The 19,915-nt window shown below is 44.7% G+C and overlaps 3 protein-coding genes across 4 annotated transcripts in view; 2 read left to right on the top strand and 1 right to left on the bottom strand.

The window, feature by feature from the left end:
• Positions 1-11,407, top strand: part of LOC112267057 (claudin-4) — a 44,765-nt gene extending 33,358 nt beyond the window's left edge. For both annotated transcript variants that reach the window (XM_024445108.2, XM_024445109.2), the window contains one exon: positions 10,153-11,407. In XM_024445108.2, the coding sequence (XP_024300876.1) occupies positions 10,191-10,841 (651 nt within the window). In that variant the 5' untranslated portion in view covers positions 10,153-10,190 and the 3' untranslated portion in view covers positions 10,842-11,407. The remainder of the gene's footprint in view (positions 1-10,152) is intronic.
• A 357-nt stretch (positions 11,408-11,764) lies between these two features.
• On the top strand, positions 11,765-13,341 carry LOC112267055 (claudin-4). The gene has a single exon (XM_024445107.2). It carries the CDS (start codon positions 11,870-11,872, stop codon positions 12,554-12,556), a length of 687 nt encoding a protein of 228 aa, XP_024300875.1. The 5' UTR covers positions 11,765-11,869; the 3' UTR covers positions 12,557-13,341.
• A 2,736-nt stretch (positions 13,342-16,077) lies between these two features.
• LOC112267063 (ribosome maturation protein SBDS) lies at positions 16,078-19,613 on the bottom strand. Its single transcript, XM_024445114.2, has 5 exons — positions 19,213-19,613; positions 18,416-18,545; positions 18,100-18,300; positions 17,604-17,768; positions 16,078-17,195 (listed from the first exon to the last, which is right to left on the bottom strand). The coding sequence occupies exons 1-5, from the start codon at positions 19,338-19,340 to the stop codon at positions 17,067-17,069; spliced, it is 753 nt and encodes a 250-aa protein (XP_024300882.1). The 5' UTR covers positions 19,341-19,613; the 3' UTR covers positions 16,078-17,066.
• Positions 19,614-19,915: the final 302 nt, after the last annotated feature.

Consider the following 19,915-nt stretch of genomic DNA (forward strand, 5'->3'; position numbering starts at 1 on the left):
GCTGTCCTCAAATCAAATTGTATTGGTCACATACACATGGTTAGCAGATGTTATTGCGAGTGTAGCGAAATGTTTGTGCTTCTAGTTCCGACAGTGCAGTAATATCTAACAACTACTTAATACACACAAATCTAAGTAAAGGAATGGAATAAGAATATATAAATATATGGATGAGCGATGATCGAGCGGCATAGGCAAGATGCAATTGATGGTTTAAAATACAGTATATACATGAGATGAGTAATACAAGATATGTAAACATTATTAAAGTGGCATTATTAAAGTGACATTTAATAATTTATTAAAGTGACCAATGATTTCAAGTCTGTATGTAGGCAGCAGCTTCTCTGTGTTAGTGATGGCTGTTTAACAGTCTGATGGCCTTGAGATAAAAGCTATTTTTCAGTCTCTCAGTCCCAGCTTTGACGCACCTGTGCTGACCTTGCCTGGTAGCGGGGTGAACATGCAGTGGCTCTGGCGATTGTTGTCCTTGATGATATTTTTGGCCTTCCTGTAACATCAGGTGCTGTAATTGTCCTGGAGGGCAGGTAGTTTTGCCCCTGGTGATGCATTGTGCAGACGCACCACCTTCTGGAGAGCCTTGTGGTTGTGTGTGGTGCAGTTCCATACCAGGACGTGATACAGCCCGACAGAATGCTCTCAATTGTGCATCTGTAAAAGTTTGTGAGGGTTTCAAGTGACAACCCCAATTTCATCAGCCTCCTGAGGTTGAATAGGCGCTGTTGGACCATTTCCGTTTGGAATGGTTCCCTCTGTTGAAAGGGTTCTACATAGAATTCAAAAGGATTCTACCTGCAACCAAAAAGGCTTATTCAAAGAACACTTTTAGGTTCTAGATGGCAATTTTTTCTAAGTATATGAGTGTATTAATATGCCACTATTTTGATATATGTAAATGTTATTTGTTTCTCGAAGTATTGCATGGCAAAGTAATTTTCAACCATTTAAAGGAAGTTGAATACAGTACACTGTTGCAAATTATATTAGTCAGCACGTTTATACTGTTGTATGTCCTCTTTTATTACATAAACAATTTTTTCAATATTTCAGGTGTGTGTGTTGACTCAGTACTCCCACTGATGTCCTTGTTTTCCCTAAGCATTCATCATCATCATAAAATGCTCTCTGTGAGATATAAAACAGTACACTGAGAAAACCTGTTTGACAGGATCTGGTGTCAAATAACTCTACCCAGGCTTCAAATCCAATGACTACATCACAGCCTGTAGGGAGGAGGTCAGAGAACTGGCAGTGTTGTTCCAGGACAACAACCTCTCCCTCAATGTGAACAAGACAAAGGAGCTGATTGTGGACTACAGGAAAAGACCGAACAGGCCCTGATTAACATTGACAGGACTGTAGTGGAGGGGGTCGAGAGTTTCAAGTTCCTTGGTGTTCACATCACCAATGAACTATCATGGTCCAAACACACCAAGACAGTCGTTAAGAGGGCACGACAACACCTTTTCCCCTTCAGGAGACTGAAAAGATTTGGCATGGCTCCCCACATACTCAAAAATTCTACAGCTGCACCATCGAGAGCTTCCTGACCGGATGCATCACCGTCTGGTATGGCAACTGCTCGGAATCTGACCGTAAGACGCTACAGAGGGTAGTGCGTACGGCCCAGTACATCACTGGGGCCAAGCTTCCTGCCATCCAGGAACTCCAGTTGAAGTCGGAAGTTTACATACACCTTAGCCAAATACATTTAAACTCAGTTTTTCACAATTCCTGACATTTAATCCTAGTAAAAATTCCCTGTTTTAGGTCAGTTAGGATCACCACTTTATTTTAAGAATGTCAGAATAATAGTAGAGAGAATGATTTATTTAAATTAGTATTTGGTAGCATTGCCTTTAAATTGTTTAACTTGGGTCAAATGTTTCAGGTAGCCTTCCAAAAGCTTCCCACAATAAGTTGGGTGAATTTTGTCCCATTCCTCCTGACATAGCTGGTGTCAGGTTTGTAGGCCTCCTTGCTTGCACACGCTTTTTCAGGTCTGCTCACAAATTTTCTATAGGATTGAGGTCAGGGCTTTATAATACCTTGACGTTGTTGTCCTTTAGCCATTTTGCCACAACTTTGGAAGTATACTTGGGGTCATTGTCCATTTGGAAGACCCATTTGCGACCAAGCTTTAATTTCCTGACTGATGTCTTGAGATATTGCTTCAATATATCCAAATAATTTTCCATCCTCATGATGCCATCTATTTTGTGAAGTGCACCAGTTCCTCCTGCAGCAAAGCACCTCCACAACATAATACTGCCACCCCCGTGCTTCACGGTTAGGATGGTGTTCTTCGGCTTGCAAGCATCCTCCTTTCCCCTCCAACTATAGTTTGTTAACAAGAAATTTGGGGAGTGTTTGAAAAAATAGTTTTAATGACTCCAACCTAAGTGTATGTAAACTTCTGACTTCAACTGTATATACTAGGCGGTGTCAGAGGAAAGCCCAAAAAACTGCCAGAGACTCCAGTCACCCAAGTCTTAGACTGTTTTCTCTGCTACCGCACGGCAAGTGGTACCGGTGCGCCAAGTCAGACAGCTTCTACCCCCAAGCCATAAGACTAATGAACAATTAATCAATTGACTACCGGACTATTTACATTGACCCCCCCATTTGTTTTGTACACTGCTGCTACTCGCTGTACCCCCTGTATATAACCTCGTTATTGTTATTTTATTGTGTTACTTTTTATATTTTTTTTACTTTAGTTTATTTGGTAAATATTTTCTTAACTCTTTCTTGAACTGCACTGTTGGTTAAGGGCTTGTAAGCATTTTACGGTGAGGTCTACACTAGCTGAGTTCTGCGCATGTGAGATATAAAGTTTGATTTTGATTCAATGTGTTTTTCGACCAACATATACAATTGAAGGCATCCAAACATTGGGTTTATTGTATGTTTATTGTGACAGTTATTATTTTAAAGGGGAAATCAATCCACTCTTAATATCTAAATCAATAAAATAACCAATTATGGTTGAGTTTATAAAAAGACTGGAGTGTGTTGAGTCAGTTCACACTAAGCTGTGTGTAACGGTCTGAGTGTAGTGGGTGAGGAGTCAGGCGCAGGAAGCAGAGAGTTCAGGGGAGTGCTATTTTAATGCACCGAGAAACGCTGAACATAAGCCACCCTCACAAAACACAGGGCGTACAGAACAAACAAATGCCCCAAACAGGGGGACTTAAACTGTCCAGGGAAAACCCACAAAATGGGAAAACACAAAACCCATAGACGTGCACACAAGTACACCAAACAGACGATCACAATAATTAATCCCGCACAAGGAACCCTGCGGGCCGGCTGACTAATAAAGCCTTACTACCTAACTCAAAACAGGTGCACACAATCAACACATAAGGAGGGGAAGGAAATAATCAGTAGCAGCTAGTAGGCCGGCGACGAGCGCCGACACCGGCCTCGAGGTCGACCCGGAGGACGAGGCGCAGGGCGATCCGGATGGAGGCGATGGAAATCCCTCAACATTGACGGATCCAAAATGTCCCTGGTGGGTACCCAGCACCTCTCCTCCGGACCGTACCCCTCCCAGTCCACGAGGTACTGCAGGCCCCTCACCCGGCGTCTCGAGTCCAGAATGGCCCGTATCGTATACGCCAGGGACCCCTCGATGTCAGAGGGGGAGGAGGGACCTCCAGCACCTCACCGTCCTGTAGGGGACCAGCTACCACCGGCCTGAGGAGAGACACATGAAACGAGGGGTTAATACGATAATAGGAAGGGAGTTGTAATCGATAACACACCTCGTTTATTCTCCTCAGGACTTTGAACGGCCCTACACACTGCGGCCCAAGCTTACGGCAGGGCACGCGGAGGGGCAGGTTTCGGGTCGAGAGCCAGACCCTGTCCCCTGGTACAAACACGGGGGCCTCACTGCGGTGGCGGTCAGCACTCCTTTTCTGCCGTCCACTAGCCTGTTGAAGGGATTCCTGGACGGCCCTCCAGGTTTCTTTGGAGCGCTGCACCCATTCCTCCACCGCAGGAGCCTCGGTCTGGCTCGGATGCCACGGTGCCAGGACCGGCTGGTACCCCAACACACACTGAAAGGGGGACACATTAGTAGAGGAGTGGCGTAATGAGTTCTGGGCCATTTCCGCCCAGGGGATGTATCTCGCCCACTCCCCTGGCCGGTCCTGGCAGTTCGACCGCAGAAACCTACCCACCTCCTGGTTTACTCTCTCCACCTGCCCATTACTTTCGGGGTGATAACCGGAGGTCAGGCTGACCGAGACCCCCAGACGCTCCATGAACGCCCTCCATACTCGGGACGTGAACTGGGGACCCCGATCAGAAACGATGTCCTCCGGCACCCCGTAGTGCCGGAAGACGTGGGTGAATAATGCCTCCGCAGTCTGTAGGGCTGTTGGGATACTGGGCAATGGGAGGAGACGGCAGGACTTAGAGAACCGATCCACAATCACCAGAACCCTGGTGTTGCCCTGAGACAGGGGAAGGTCGGTCAGGAAATCTACGGATAGATGTGACCATGGCCGTTGTGGAACGGGGAGGGGTTGTAACTTCCCTCTAGGAAGGTGCCTAGGAGCCTTACTCTGGGCGCATACCGAACAGGAGGAGACATAAACCTTAACGTCCCTAGCCAAGGTAGGCCACCAATACCTCCCCCGAAGGCTCCCTACTGTCCTCCTCACCCCAGGGTGACCCGAGGAGGGTAGGACGTGAGCCCACCGAATCAGTTGGTCCCGAACACCAAGCGGCACGTACCTCCGCCCCGCCGGACACTGAGAAGGCGCTGGTTCAGCCCGTAACGCCCGCTCGATGTCCGAGTCCACCTCCCATACCACCGGTGCCATCAGCTTTGAGGCCGGAAGGATGGGAGTAGGTTCGGTGGACCTATCCTCCGTGTCGTAAAAGCGGGACAGTGCGTCCGCCTTCACGTTCTGGGAGCCCGGTCTATATGATAAAGTGAACCGGAATCGAGTGAAAAACATGGCCCACCTTGCCTGCTGCGGGTTCAGTCTCCTAGCTGCCCGAATATACTCCAGATTTTGGTGGTCGGTCCAGATGAGAAAGGGGTGCTTAGCCCCCTCAAGCCAGTGTCTCCACACCTTCAGAGCCCTGACCACCGCTAACAACTCCCGGTCCCCCACATCATAGTTACGCTCCGCTGGGCTGAGCTTAGTCGAGAAGAAAGCGCAGGGGCGGAGTTTTGGTGGCGTACCCGAGCGCTGTGATAGCACGGCACCCACCCCAGCCTCGGACGCGTCCACCTCCACTATGAATGCTAGAGAGGGGTCCGGATGCGCCAACACGGGTGCATCCGTGAACAGCGCCTTCAACCTGTTGAAAGCTCTGTCCGCCTCTGCTGACCATCGCAACCGCACCGGTAAGGTAATTGGAGCCGCTACCTGGCCAAAACCCCGGATAAACCTCCGGTAGTAGTTGGCAAAACCCAAAAACCGCTGCACCTCTTTTACCGTGGTTGGAGTCGGCCAATTACGCACAGCCTTACTGTGGTCACCCTCCATCTCCACCCCCGAGGTGGAAATGCGATAACTCAGAAAGGAGACGGCTCATTTGGAGAACACACACTTCTCAGCCTTGACGTATAGGTCATGCTCCAGCAGTCTACCAAGCACCTTGCGTACCAGAAACACATGCGCGGCGTGAGTGGCTGAGTAGATCAGAATGTCATCGATATAAACAACCACTCCCTGCCCGTGCAGGTCCCTGAGAATATCGTCTACAAAGGATTGAAAAATGGCTGGAGCATTTTTAACCCATACGGCATGACGCAGTACTCATAGTGGCCCGATGTGGTACTAAATGCGGTTTTCCACTCGTCTCCCTTCCGAATACGCACCAGGCTATACGCGCTCCTGAGATCCAATTTTGTGAAGAACTGCGCTCCCTGAAAGGATTCCACTGCCGTAGCAATGAGAGGTAGTGGGTAGCTGAACCCCACTGTGATGGCATTTAGACCTCTATAATCAATACACGGACGCAATCCTCCCTCCTTTTTCTTCACAAAAAAGAAACTCGAGGAGACGGGTGAAATGGAGGACCGAATGTACGCCTGTCCCAGAGACTCTGTGATATATGTCTCCATAGCCAACGTCTCCTCTTGGGACAATGGGTACACGTGACTCTTGGGAAGCGCAGCGTTTACCTGGAGATCTATCGCACAATCCCTTCCCGGTCGATGTGGTGGTAATTTAGTCGACTTCTTTTTACTAAAAGCGATTCCCAAATCGGCATACTCGGGGGGAATGCACACTGTGGGACCCTGGTCTGGACTTTCCACCGAGGTGGCACCGACAGAAACTCCCAGACACCTTCCAGAACACTCCTCTGACCACCCCTGGAGAACCCCCTGTCTCCACAAAATTTTAGGATTGTGCCGGGCCAGCCAGGGAATCCCTAACACCACTGGAAACGCAGGCGAATCAATAATATAGAGACTGATACGCTCCCTATGATTCCCCTGCGTTACCATGTCCAGTGGGATCGTGGTCTCCCTGACCACCCCTGACCCTAATGGCCGGCTATCTAGGGAGTGCACGGGAAAGGGAGAATCTATCGGCACAAGCGGAACACCTCATTTAATAGCAAGTCCGCGATCCATAAAGTTCCCAGCTGCGCCTGAATCGACTAGCGCCCTATGCTGGGAAGAGGGGAAAAAATTAAGAAAAAAAATCAAGACAAACATGTGACCAACAGGGGGTTCTGGGTGAGTTTGGTGCTGACTCACCTGGGGTGATCGAGAAATGTTCTGCCTGCCATCTCGACTCCCAGACGGACCCCCCCAGCACCGATCGGCCGTGTGTCCTCTCCGACGACAGTTGGTGCAGAGGGAGCCTCCTCCTCCGGTACCCCTCGGCAAAGCCCCTCCCAACTCCATCGGAACAGGAGTGGAGGTGCTGGGTGGTGGAACACACAGGACCCTCTCCGAACGCCCGCGGGCAGCCAGCAGATTGTCCAGTCAGATGGACATGTCAATTAGCTCATCCAAGGAAAGAGCGGTGTCCTGACACGCTAGCTCCCTGCGGACTTCCTCCCGGAGACTACACCTGTAGTGGTCGATAAGGGCCCTGTCGTTCCACCCGGATCCTGCTGCCAAGGTACGGAACTCCAACGCGTAATCCTGGGCGCTCCTTTTCTCCTGCCGGAGATGGAATAGTCGTTCTCCCGCCGCTCGGCCATCTGGAGGATGGTCAAACACGGCGCGGAAGCGGCGAGAAAACTCGGGGTAGTGCTCCTTAGCTGAGTCTGGGCCATTCCAAACTGCATTTGCCCACTCCAGAGCATGACCCGTGAGGCAGGAGATGAGGACATTCACCCTCTCCGCTCCCGAGGGAGTAGGTCTGACGGTGGCCAGGTACAGTTCTAACTGGAGTAAGAACCCCTGGCACCCTGCTGCCGCTCCATCATAGACCCTCGGGAGCGTAAGACGGAGGGTGCTGGAGTCGGGAGATGGGGAGTCCTGAGGAGGGGGGGCCGAAGGTGGAGAGAGGAGACCGCTTCTCTCCCATCGGCCCATTCTCTCCATCACCAGATCCATCGCCGTTCCGATCCGATGGAGAACGGTGGTGTAATGTAGAACCCTCTCTTCCATCGATGGGAGGGGAGTGGCTGTTGCTCCTGCTGACTCCATTCCAGTGGTGCGGGATTCTGTAACGGTCTGAGTGTAGTGGGTGAGGAGTCAGGCACAGGAAGCAGAGAGTTCAGGGGAGTGCTATTTTAATGCACTGAGAAACGCTGAACATAAGCCAACCCTCACAAAACACAGGGCGTACAGAACAAACAAATGCCCCAAACAGGGGGACTTAAACTGTCCAGGGAAAACCCACAAAATGGGAAAACACAAAACCCATAGACGTGCACACAAGTACACCAAACAGACGATCACAATAATTAATCCCGCACAAGGAACCCTGCGGGCCGGCTGACTAATAAAGCCTTACTACCTAACTCAAAACAGGTGCACACAATCAACACATAAGGAGGGGGAGGAATTAATCAGTAGCAGGTAGTAGGCCGCGAGGGGCTCGAGTTACGCCGTTCTCATGCAGAAAATGTCTCACCATTAAATTCTCTTAGCCTTAGGTGTTTTGTTATTGAGTTAAGATAAAGTTTAATATCAAATCATTGATTATCACGTTATATTCAGTTATGTTACAAAGACAGTTCATTAATATTATGTAAGATTGAATGATCAAATGATCCTAATATTCCGCCCAGTATCAACTTTAGCATAATTGTTTCAATCTGAATGACTGATTCACTGCTTCTTGTTCTCTTTCTATTCTATTCAAAGAAACCTGCAATATAGTGCAACACCTCAGTCATGTCCCTCCATCAAATACACTGATGACACACTACTGCTATCTAGTGGTATATACTTATGCCCTCTCTCAGCATAGTTCTATTATGACAAATGATGAAGAAACTGTCTGCCACCCACATGACAAAAACTATGACAAAGCACCTAACAATGCTACCTACCTCCCTCACTAACTTTAAGCATCAGCTGTCAGAGCAGCTTACCGATCATTGCACCTGTACATAGCCCATCTGTAAATAGCCCACCCAACTACCTCATCCCCATATTGTTATTATTATTTTTTGCTCCTTTACACCCCAGTATCTCAACTTGCACATTCATCAGCTGCACATCTATCACTCCAGTGTTTAATTGCTCAATTGTAATTATTTCGCCACTACGGCCTATTTATTGCCCTACCTCCCTAATCTTACTACATTTGCACACACTGTATATAGACTTTTCTATTGTGTTATTGACTGTACGCTTGTTTATCCCATGTGTAACTCTGTGTTGTTTGTGTCGCACTGCTTTGCTTTATCTAGGCCAGGTCGCAGTTGTAAATGAAAACTTGTTCTCAACTGGACTACCTGGTTAAATAAAGGTGAAATAAAAATAGAAAATACCATTGTAAAAATCCTGTGATGTTTATCTAATAGGAACACTGATGGAAAAATCTGCTCAGTCATGGTAATTAATACATTTAATTTGTTTTGTATATCACTTTATTTAGTAAAGTCAAGCTCATGTCAAGTTAACGAGATACATCACATCTCAATGTTGTGCTGACTGACTCACTGACCTTGTTTTGTCCATTGCAGGCTCACTGTTGAATAATCAATTCTGGGAATTCACTAGTAAAACTATTCTGGTTTATTACATTTTCAATGTATTTTTAGCAGCGAAGTGAGAAGCAAAACAAAGCATGTCAGAACAATATCTAAATGTGTGGTAACTGGGAGTGGCTAGAGGAGAAAACTGTAAACAGAACATACTGTAGCAAGTCTATCTCCAATAATCATTATGGTAGTACCCCAAGTTCCACTGTAAAATAGATGATCCACTTCTGAAGTTTTCATGTGAAGTGGCAAAGATACTTCATAAAAGGTTATCTATCAATGGACTATCCCTCCCTTCATGTTATTAGGGAACAACCCCTTGTTTACTGCAGTTGGCAATGGAACCGGGCAAAGCCAAAACATAATTCAGACAGGGCAGGTTATACGTGTCAGAGATACAGTATTATTCCAATTAAAGAGTTTATTCATTTTAAAATGAATTTCCTAAAAGGGTATTGATGTGGGATCTAAAGGTGTGATAGGCAATAAACTGTGGGGTGAAATGAATGGTTTCTGCATTATACAAGCTGATTGGCCTCTACTCCCCAAACAGAAACATCCCTACTCATCTCTGTCCTGTAGTGTGCCTGTTAGGAAGAACTGTAGGGTGGACAATGTCCAACCTAGAACCACACAATGCATCATTGCATTGGCGTTCCTTTCAGTCAAACAGACAAAGTGCATAAACCTCAGTGCTTCAGCATGGACAATTGGAATTCATGGACTTATTGACTATGGAACAAGCGGTATCTTGTATTGCAACTTGCATTACCAGGGTTTTGGGTTCGATTCCCATGGTAGAGCAGTATGAAAATGTATGGAATCAGTACTGTAAGTAGATCTAGAGAGTGTCTGCTAAATGACCAAAACATTTTTCGTTGTTGTCTTTGTAAAAAAAAGTGTGGTAATTGCTAGGTTGTAATCACAGCGATAAAAGAGCAAACAGCCATGTTGAGCATATTTTTCCCTTTCTTTTATCCCCAGTTCTGTGCAAGCTGTAGCGCCCCCCCACCCCACCCCCCATGGCTGTGGAGGAGCTGGGCATCACCTTGTCCATGGTGGGCCTGGCAGGCACCATCCTGATCTGCGCCCTGCCCATGTGGAAGGTCACAGCGTTCATCGGCACCCACCTGGTGGTCATGCAGGTGTTCTGGGAGGGCCTGTGGATGACCTGTGTGTCTGAAACCACGGGACAGATGCAGTGTAAGATCTACGACGCTCTTCTAGACCTGTCCCCTGACCTCCAGGCGGCCTGGGGCCTCATTGTCATCAGCATGGTACTGGGCTGCCTGGCGTTCCTCGTCTTCCTCCTGGGGGCTAGGTGTACCAACTGCCTGAGCCATCCCAGGGTCAAAGCCTGCATGGTGCAGGCCGCAGGGATCACCTTCACCCTGGCTGGGTTAAGCATCATAGTGGCTGTGTCCTGGACAGCCCAGTCTATCATTAGGGACTTCTATAACCCGCGGGTCCCTGAGGTGCTGAAGAAGGAGATGGGGGCGGCCATCTATGTGGGCTGGGTGACCTCTGGGTTCCTGTTCTGTGGAGGAGGGGTGCTGTGTACCAGATGTCCTCCAGGGGGGAGAGAGGGCAGGCATGGTTCCAGCAATAGGTACACCCTGGCTAGGATGCCCACTCACACTCACAGCAGCTACGCCATAAAGAACTATGTGTGAGAGGGGAGTGCTTTATTTGCCTGTTAACTTCAGGTAAATCATGCAGGTGTTGGCACTCTGAATAGACATGTCACAGCATGTTTTTCCCTCTTTTGAACATTGCATGTACATGTCTGGTCGTTCATACAGTAGCTTTGGTGGAAGTTATTAAAAATAAGATAATATTAGTTAATTATTGTTATAAAATAAGTCTGGCTTAGGTAATTGTAGATATTCAAATGTTCACTATCCCCATGAAAGATGTTTGTTGAGGAAATATCTGTTATTGAAATATAATCACTGAAAATCAACAGGTTACTGTTATTGACAGTACAAGTACGTCCACTGATTGAACCTGATTGTTTTTACATCCCTGTGTTGTAATTCACATCATTTCATTTTTTACATCCTATTAAACTGTGTTTATTTCTTGTAATGTGTTTCAGGAACAATGTTTTTCACATTTGACTTTGTGACTAGAATCTGCTAAAAGAAAATAGATGCAGCATTTTAGAGGGCAGCAAATCATGTTCTTTGTGAATTATTTGCGATTTGAACCGAATATAAATAAACATTTTGATCCTAAATTACTTTTGTTGCATCTCTTTTATTTATCTTATTGGAAAAAGGTGTATCAAAACTGATTAGAAGGGAGAACATTGAACATTCAGAATTAAGTGTGAAAGACTAGATGCTGTACACGGTGAGGCACACAAGGCTTATTTCCTACAAGATCACAAAGTCAGAGGCTGAAGTCAACAGAAGACACAGTGGAATCTTTGTTTTAGTGGCTGTGGTGAAACTGAAAAAGATTAATTGTTGTGAAACCATGGCACAGTAAACAGAAGGAAACCCCTTTATTCCCCAGCTGTAGGGCTGCACGGCTGCCCCACGCCCTTTTCAGGAATTCGGGAGGAGTGGTTTCAAATCACACAGGCTAGACACACACACAAGCACATACTCACACAGACACCCACCCTGCTGTGCCTGCAGCTGGTTAAACCCTGCTGTTAGGCCTCTTCCTGTGAGGAGCTAAGCTCAGCTCAGTCATGAAGCGGCAGTTGGAGCTAGCGGCATTGGGCCTGGGCATTACAGGCTGGCTGTGCGCCATCCTCACCCGCTGCCTGCCCCTGTGGAAAGTCAGCGGCACTCTGGACAACTCCACAGCCACGCTGCCAGCATACTGGGATGGGGTGTGGCTGGAATGGGACCACTGGGACCTCAACCATGACGGTAGCCTCCACTGCTCCTTCTACCAGTCTTTGTTATCCCTCTCTGGAAACTTCCAAACATGGAGAAGCTTGATCATGGCTTCTATAGGTGCTGGAGCTTTTGCTGTGGTCATCAGTATCATTGGAGAGGTGTGGTTTCCGAAGAGGAATCAGGTGAAAGTTGTCTCCGGTGTGGTGTTTGTGCTGTCTGGAATACTGCTGCTTGTCCCTGTCGCTTGGACCTGCCACCACACTAATGAGCCACTGGAGGGCGCTGTGGTGCTGAGGAGAGACTGGGGAGCTGCTCTGTATATAGGATGGATCTCCTTCTCTCTGACGGTAGTAGGGGGAGGGTTTCTCAGTACTAGATGCCTCATGTTCCAGCAGCAGGATGAGTCAGAAAGAGGGAGTTACCCTCCAGGTTATCCTGTGGCAGAGCAGGAGCCAACCAACCCCCTGGATACTATCCACAGGACTGCTTTTAGACACAGCCAGTATGCTCGGGCAACAACACGGCCTTCATGAGAAGATGCGATCACTCCGAGGGCCTTGAGTGAGGAACCTTCCACCTATGAATTATTATTCTGTGAAATTCTACCTAAATTGCATGTGTACTAGGTATGAATGGATTTCTAGGTACTAATAGACAATGTTAGAAGTCATTCTTCTACTGCAATGAAGCACTTTGAAAGATGTTGAAGAATTTATAATAGGGGTAAAGGAGTAGCACTACCCATGGAGAGTTAATTGCGCTTTCAACTGTAATAATTGGGTCTGAAATGTTGTCAACTTGCTTAATTTTTGTATTGGTGGTGAGGGTTAAGCATCTAAGTGTTACATTGCCTTCAGAAAGTATTCACACCCCTTGACTTTTTCCACAATTTGTTGTGTTACAGCCTGAATTAAACAATTATTACATTTAGATTTTGTGTCACTGGCCTACACACAATGCCCCATATGTCAAAGTGGAATTCTGTTTTTTATAAATAGACAAGAAATGAAAAGCTGAAACATTTTGAGTCAATACGTATTCAACCTGTGTTACGGCAAGCCTAAATATGTTCAGAAGTACACATTTGGTTAACAAGTCACATGAGCTGCATGGACTAGTGTTTAACATGATTTTTGAATAACCACCTCATCTCTGTACCCCACACATCTCTGCACCAATTATTTGTAAGGGCCCTCAGTCGAGCAGTGAATTTCAAACACAGATTCAACCACCAAGACAAGGGAGGTTTTCCAATGCCTAGCAATGAGGGGCACCTATTGGTAAATGGGTCAAAAATAAAGCAGACACTGTATATCTCTTTGAGAATGGTGAAGTTATTAATTACAATTTGGATGGTGTATCAATACACACAGTCACTACAAAGATACAGGCATCCTTCATAACTCAGATTCCGTAGAAGAAAGAAACCGCTCAGGGATTTCACGAGGGCAATGGTGACTTTAAAACAATTACAGTTTAATGGCTGTGATAGGAGAACTCAACAACAACAACTGAGGATGGATCAACAACATTGTAGTTACTCCACAATACTAACCTAAATGACCAAATGAAAAGAAGGAAGCCTGTACAGAATACAAAATATTCCAAAACATGCATCCTGATTGCAATAAGGCACTAAAGTAAAACTGCAAAAAAATGTATCAAAGAAATTAACTTTTTGTCCTGAATTACAGCAAATCCAACACAACACATCACTGAGTACCACTCTTCATAATTTTCAAGCATGATGGTGGCTGCATCATGTTATGGGTATGTTTCTCATCGGCAAGGACTAGAGTTTTTTAGGATAAAAAGAAACGGAACAGAGCTAAGCACAGGCAAAATCCTAGAGGAGAACCTGGTTCAGTCTGCTTTCCAACAGACACTGGGAGACAATTTCCCCGTTCAACAGGATAATAACCTAAAATACAAACCAAGTATACTGTACACTGGAGTTGTTTGCCAAGATGATATGGAATGTTTCTGAGTGGCCTAGTTACAGTTTTGACTTACAGTACCAGTCAAAGGTTTGGACACACCTACTCATTCAAGGGTTTTTCTTTATTTTCTACATTGTAGAATAATAGTAAAGACATCGAAACTATGAAATAACACATATGAAATCACATAGTAACCAAAAAAGTGTTAAACAAATCAAAATATATTTGAGATTCTTCAAAGTAGCCACCCTTTGTCTTGATGACAGCTTTGCACACACTTGGCATTCTCTCAACCAGCTTCATGACGTCACCTGGAATGCATTTCAATTAACAGGTGTGCCTTTTTAAAGGTTAATTTGTGGAATTTCTTTCCTTCTTAATGCATTTGAGCCAATCAGTTGTGTTGTGACAAGGTAGGGTTGGTATACAGAAGATAGCCCTACTTGGCAAAAGACCAAGTCCATGTTACAGAGTTTAATGGCAACTCAAATAAGCAAAGAGAAATAACAGTCTATCATTACTTTAAGACATGAAGGTCAGTCAATCCGAAATGTTTCTTGAATGTTGAAAGTTTCTGTCTCTCATGAGGACCACCACAGGAAAGGAAGACCCAGAGTTACATCTGCTGCAGAGGACAAGTTCATTAGTTTCCAGCCTCGGAAATCTGCAATTAACTGCACCACAGATTGCAGCCCAAATAAATACTTTAGAGTTCAAGTAACAGACACATCTCAACATCAACGGTTCAGAGGAGACTGTGTGAGTCAGGCCTTCATGGTCGAATTGCTGCAAAGAACCACCTCTAAAGGACACCAATAAGAAGACGAGACTTGCTTGGGCCAAGAAACATGAGCAATGGACATTAGACCTGTGGAAATCTGTCCTTTGGTCTGATGAGTCCAAATTGGAGAGTTTTGGTTCCAACCGCTGTGTCATTGTGAGACATAGAGTAGATGAACAGATGATCTCCGCATGTGTGGTTCCCACCGTGAAGTATGGAGGAGGTGTGATGGTGCTTTGCTGGTGACACTGATTTATTTAGAATTCAAGGCACACTTAACCAGCATGGCTACCACAGCATTTTGCAGCAATGCACCATCCCATCTGGTTTGCGCTTAGTGGGACAATCATTTGTTTTTCAACAGGACAATGACCCAAAACACACCTCCAGGCTGTATAAGGGCCATTTGACCGAGAAGGAGAGTGACGGAGTGATATATCAGATGACCTGGCCTCCACAATCACCCGACCTCAACCCAATCGAGATGGTTTGGGATGAGTTGGACCGCAGTGAAAGAAAAGCAGCCAATAAGTGCTCAGCATATGTGGGAACTCCTTCAAGACTGTTGGAAAAATCAGTCCTCATGAAACTGGTTGAGAGAATTCCAAGAGTGTGCAAAGATGTCATGTCAAAGTGTGGCTACTTTGAAGAATCTCAAATATAAAATATATTTTGATTTAACACTTTTTGGCTTACTACATGATTCCATGTGTTATTTCATAGTTTCTGTTTTCATTGTTATTCTACAATGTAGAAAATAGTACAAATAAAGTTAAACTCTTGAATGAGTAGGTGTGTCCAAACTTTTGACCGGTACTGTAAATCAGCTTGAAAATCTATGGCTAGACTTGAAAATGGCTGTCTAGCAATGATTAACAACCAGCTTGACAGAGCTTGTAGAACTTTTTCAATAATAAATGTGCAAATATTGTATAATCCAGGTGTGCTAAGCTCTTCGAGACTTATCAAGAAAGACTCACAGCTGTAATCGCTGCCAAAGGTGATTCTAACATGTATTGACTCAGGGGTGTGAATACTTACATAAATTACATATTTCTTTATTACATTTTCAATAAATTTGCTAACATTTATAAAAACATGTCTTCACTTTGTCATTATGGGGTAATGTGTGTAGATGGGTGAGAAAAACAATTTACAAAATGTGGAATAAGTCAAAGGGTATGAATACTTTTGAAGGCACTGTACAATTTCTGCTCGAGTAATGTCAGTAATAAATTCTTGATATTGCCCCTTTACCTGCATAAACTTGGCATAGGGCTATTGATTCCGTTTTTGGAGAGACAATGCTATAGTAATCACAAAAATGAATAAAAACAATGAAATTACATTTTTATTTGCAATTGTTTATAAGGAAAGACTCATGAAAGAATATATAAATTAAGGGGTTATTATTATTAACTACTAATAACAAAATATGACTTCATAAGTATGGTGAAATGCCACACTGGGTAAAATGAAAATGCAGGGTCAACACCATATTAATTACTTGAGTAGAAGTTGACTCACAAAAATAACTTAATTCAATTATATAGAGCCATTTTTTGTTCATAAGCAAAGGTCACATTCAAGTGGTGCACGCACATGATCGCAGCAAAAAGCCCTGGCGAGATAGCTATACACTGATGTCAGGGCCTTGACAAACTTAGCAGTGAGTGATGACCATAAATAAACACAAGACTGATGGCTATAGCTATGTTCAACAAGTATATTATTCTTCTGGATTTATCTAGCTCCATTTGTGATATTTTACCTTGTCTTGATGGCTTGCTAGGTAATCAATCCTCCGATGTTGTAGACGTTAACCATCTGATTACGTGTTTATTAACTTGCACAAGCTGCGTTTGATGTTGCATGGGTCAATATAATGATTGAAAATGGCTTGTCAGTGTTTGCCAAAACTCATAATATGTAATGAAAAACTGGTCAATACCTGACAAGCCTCAAACTTGTTTTGTAAACTAAAGAAATACAGAGCATCTCAATGTTTGAATTCAGGTTTCCATCAACCTCCAGCTAAAGCATCATGCAACTTACATGATTACATCATACATCCAGCAATCGAGTCCCAGAGGCAAATCAGCTGTCACGAGAGACTATACACACAGTAGTTGTACGTAGGGCAGGAAAAAATATATTCTGTTCAGTTAAATAATTATCTTCAAATAAACAGAGGCTGGAAATAAGATGGGATCCATTGGTATTAGAAATAGCGTTCTCTTTAATGAAGAGTTTGCAGTTTGTGTGGCAACGGTGGTGGTAAGATAGCGTATGTATGTAGTCCTATAGTGCTCTGTGTGAAGGTTATTCCAGCCTCTCGTCTCCCTCTTCCACATCCTTCAGACTGAGCACCTCCAGGGAACCTTTACCTTTCGTCTCACAGCGGATCAACTCATCTATCTCCCTGAAGCAGCCTGGGTCCACCAGACATACCTGGAGGATGGAGGGAGGGGGAGAGAAATATATATAGAAAGAGGGGGAGGGAGAGAGTGCTTGTTGTTGCATTACTTGAACTATTTACTACTCATAGCATATACAATGTATTCCAAATTAGTTAGATATGTCTAGATAAGATATAACCATTTTAGTTAAGAGCAAGGGTGTCAAACTCATTCCATGGAGGACCTAGTGTCTACATGTTTTTGTTTTTTCCTTTCAATTAAGACGTAAACAACCAGGCGAGGGGCGCCCTTCACTAATTAGTGACCTCAATTGATCAATCAAGTCTAAGGGAAGAGAGAAAACCCGCAGACACTCAGCCCAGCATGGAAAGAGATTGACACATGCGCTTTAGAGACACACAGTGTAGGACAGTATAAACCAGAGGGATCTGTCTCTCACCATCTCTAGCTGGTCGTCAAAGTCTTCACTTTCCACCACCTTGAGGAGGGGTTTGAGTTTCTCCTTCAGCCTCTTGCCCTCCTTGGCCGGCAGCACCAGCCTCAGCCTCATGTGGGCCCTCTGGATCTCTATGGAATCCTTCAGCTGCCTGATCACCTCCAGAGCCTAGGAACAAACAAACAGCTGTTAGATTCATCGGCATTAGCATGACAAAGACTTATTTGTTGGTACGTACTAAAAGCCATCCATGTAAGTATTCTGGTTTATGTAGCTAAACAACATACAGGTTCAGAATGTTTGATATGAAAGATCAAACTCTTCACATTTGAAGGGAATCATTTATGGCTAAATCTTGCCACTGCTTGTACCCACAGTATGCACAGTGAGTGAGCATTAAAAACAAAGCCGGTCATTCATGTTTCCTTGCCAATATTAAAATAAGGAAAATGTCTAGACTCCAGTGTACTGTAGCAACAACACTGTGTCCCAGCCCTACCTGCTGCTTGGTGCTCTTGTTGGCCTTGACAGAGTAGTGGATATCCTTCATGGCCCGCTCTATGAGGTTGACTGTGTATGGTCGCTTGGTCTCTGGGTTCACACACTTCTCTGCCACGATGGTTGCAATGTCTCTGAAACTCGTCTCTAACTGGCTCTGCCTCTCCTTATCTGAAACCTGGAGTTCTCCTTTAGCTAAAATCTGACCGACAAAGAAAAAGACAAATACAGAATAGACAAATATCATAGCAATACATAATGTTGAATGAATGTGTGTAATATTAGTTACTGGTGTTTGTATTTGTCAATGTATTTACTTCTTTGCATATCTCTGTCAGGTCATCTGTTCCAAAGGCTTTTGACAGATCATCTTTCTTGGCAACCTGACCCTTGGAAACATTATTGAAAACAGAACTGGTCTGCAACACTTCATCCAGGTCCTTCTCTCTGTGTAATTGGCAAATGGAAATTGCATGGAGATGTATTAAGTGTTTACAGTAAGTTTTGCTATCACTGTTTCTTAATCCTGGTCTTGCTGACCCAAAGGGGTACACATTTTTGCCCTAGTACTACACACCTGATTCCACTAATCAAAGGTGTGACAATGAGTTGGTTAGTGGAATCAGATTAATAGTGCTAGGGCAAAAATGAGCACCCCTTTGGGTCCCCAGGACCAGGATAGAAGCACTGTGCTAAATGCTTTCAATACCTAAAACCAAATATTGTATGAACTCTGAGCAGCTACTGGATTTGGTTCTGGGGGCGGTCGATGGGGTGTCCCATTTTTTTCTTGTTCAAAAGATGCCAGAAGCAAAACACATGGCACATAGATTGTTCCTCTGATCCTCATTATTCCACAGCCGCTCGACACTGGGTAAGAATATGATGCAAGATTCAAGGCCAGTGATAGGTCATGACTTGCTCCTCCGAAACAGCACAACTTGTTTATATACACATTTAGTTACATTCGGAGCTCATTATAAATAAATCAAAGATGAAAACATACTACCATTAGTCTGACATACTCGTAGTGTTTGATGTGTGCCTCGGTGGGTATCAAGCAGATCTAGCTAGCTATTATAGCTAGCTAGCCAAATTCCTTAAAAACACTCACGCTCCAGATCTCCAGCTCATCACTTTATTTTTGTAGCAGGCGATTTCAAATCGTTTTCCTCCCTTTTTCATCCTCACCACCGCCACATTTGTGAGTCGGATCTGGTTTGTTGGTGTAAATATAGACATATTTCTGCTTTACAAAACAGAGTAATCTGTCAGTAAAGCGATCAATTTCTTGCGGCGTTGGTGTGCTATGAGTTTCACATAAATTCTGCCGGACTGAAACGCATACTAGGTACAAAGGTTCCGACTTTTTGTTGATCTTCTTCGATGGGGTTTAATATGTTGCATTGCCGTCACCTACTACACTGGAGTACAACTGCCTTATACTTCACTTGAAAAATAAATAAACAAATACCCTACCATCTAACTTTACCCTCACAAAAAATACAGCACCCTACTCCACTATTTAAATCAATTTAGTCCTACTTCATGCCAACAACCTGAAAGGATGGGACATCACCACGTAACACTTATCCTGTAACTCTTCTGACGTCAAGTCTCGCACACTCAAGTACTTCTCTGCAGCTGCCACCACAGCTTCAATTTTCTGCGACTTACGTTCTCTCCCTGCAGTACAGTTTATAACCATTGATATAAATGCTAAACATCTAATTTTACTGAAACATATCACTTGTTGGCCTATCCCTTTCTATTGGTACAGGTCTACTACGCACAACACTCCTCTCAGGACTTCTCCC

Source organism: Oncorhynchus tshawytscha, linkage group LG14 (assembly GCF_018296145.1).
Source record: "Oncorhynchus tshawytscha isolate Ot180627B linkage group LG14, Otsh_v2.0, whole genome shotgun sequence".
Lineage (NCBI taxonomy): Eukaryota > Metazoa > Chordata > Actinopteri > Salmoniformes > Salmonidae > Oncorhynchus > Oncorhynchus tshawytscha.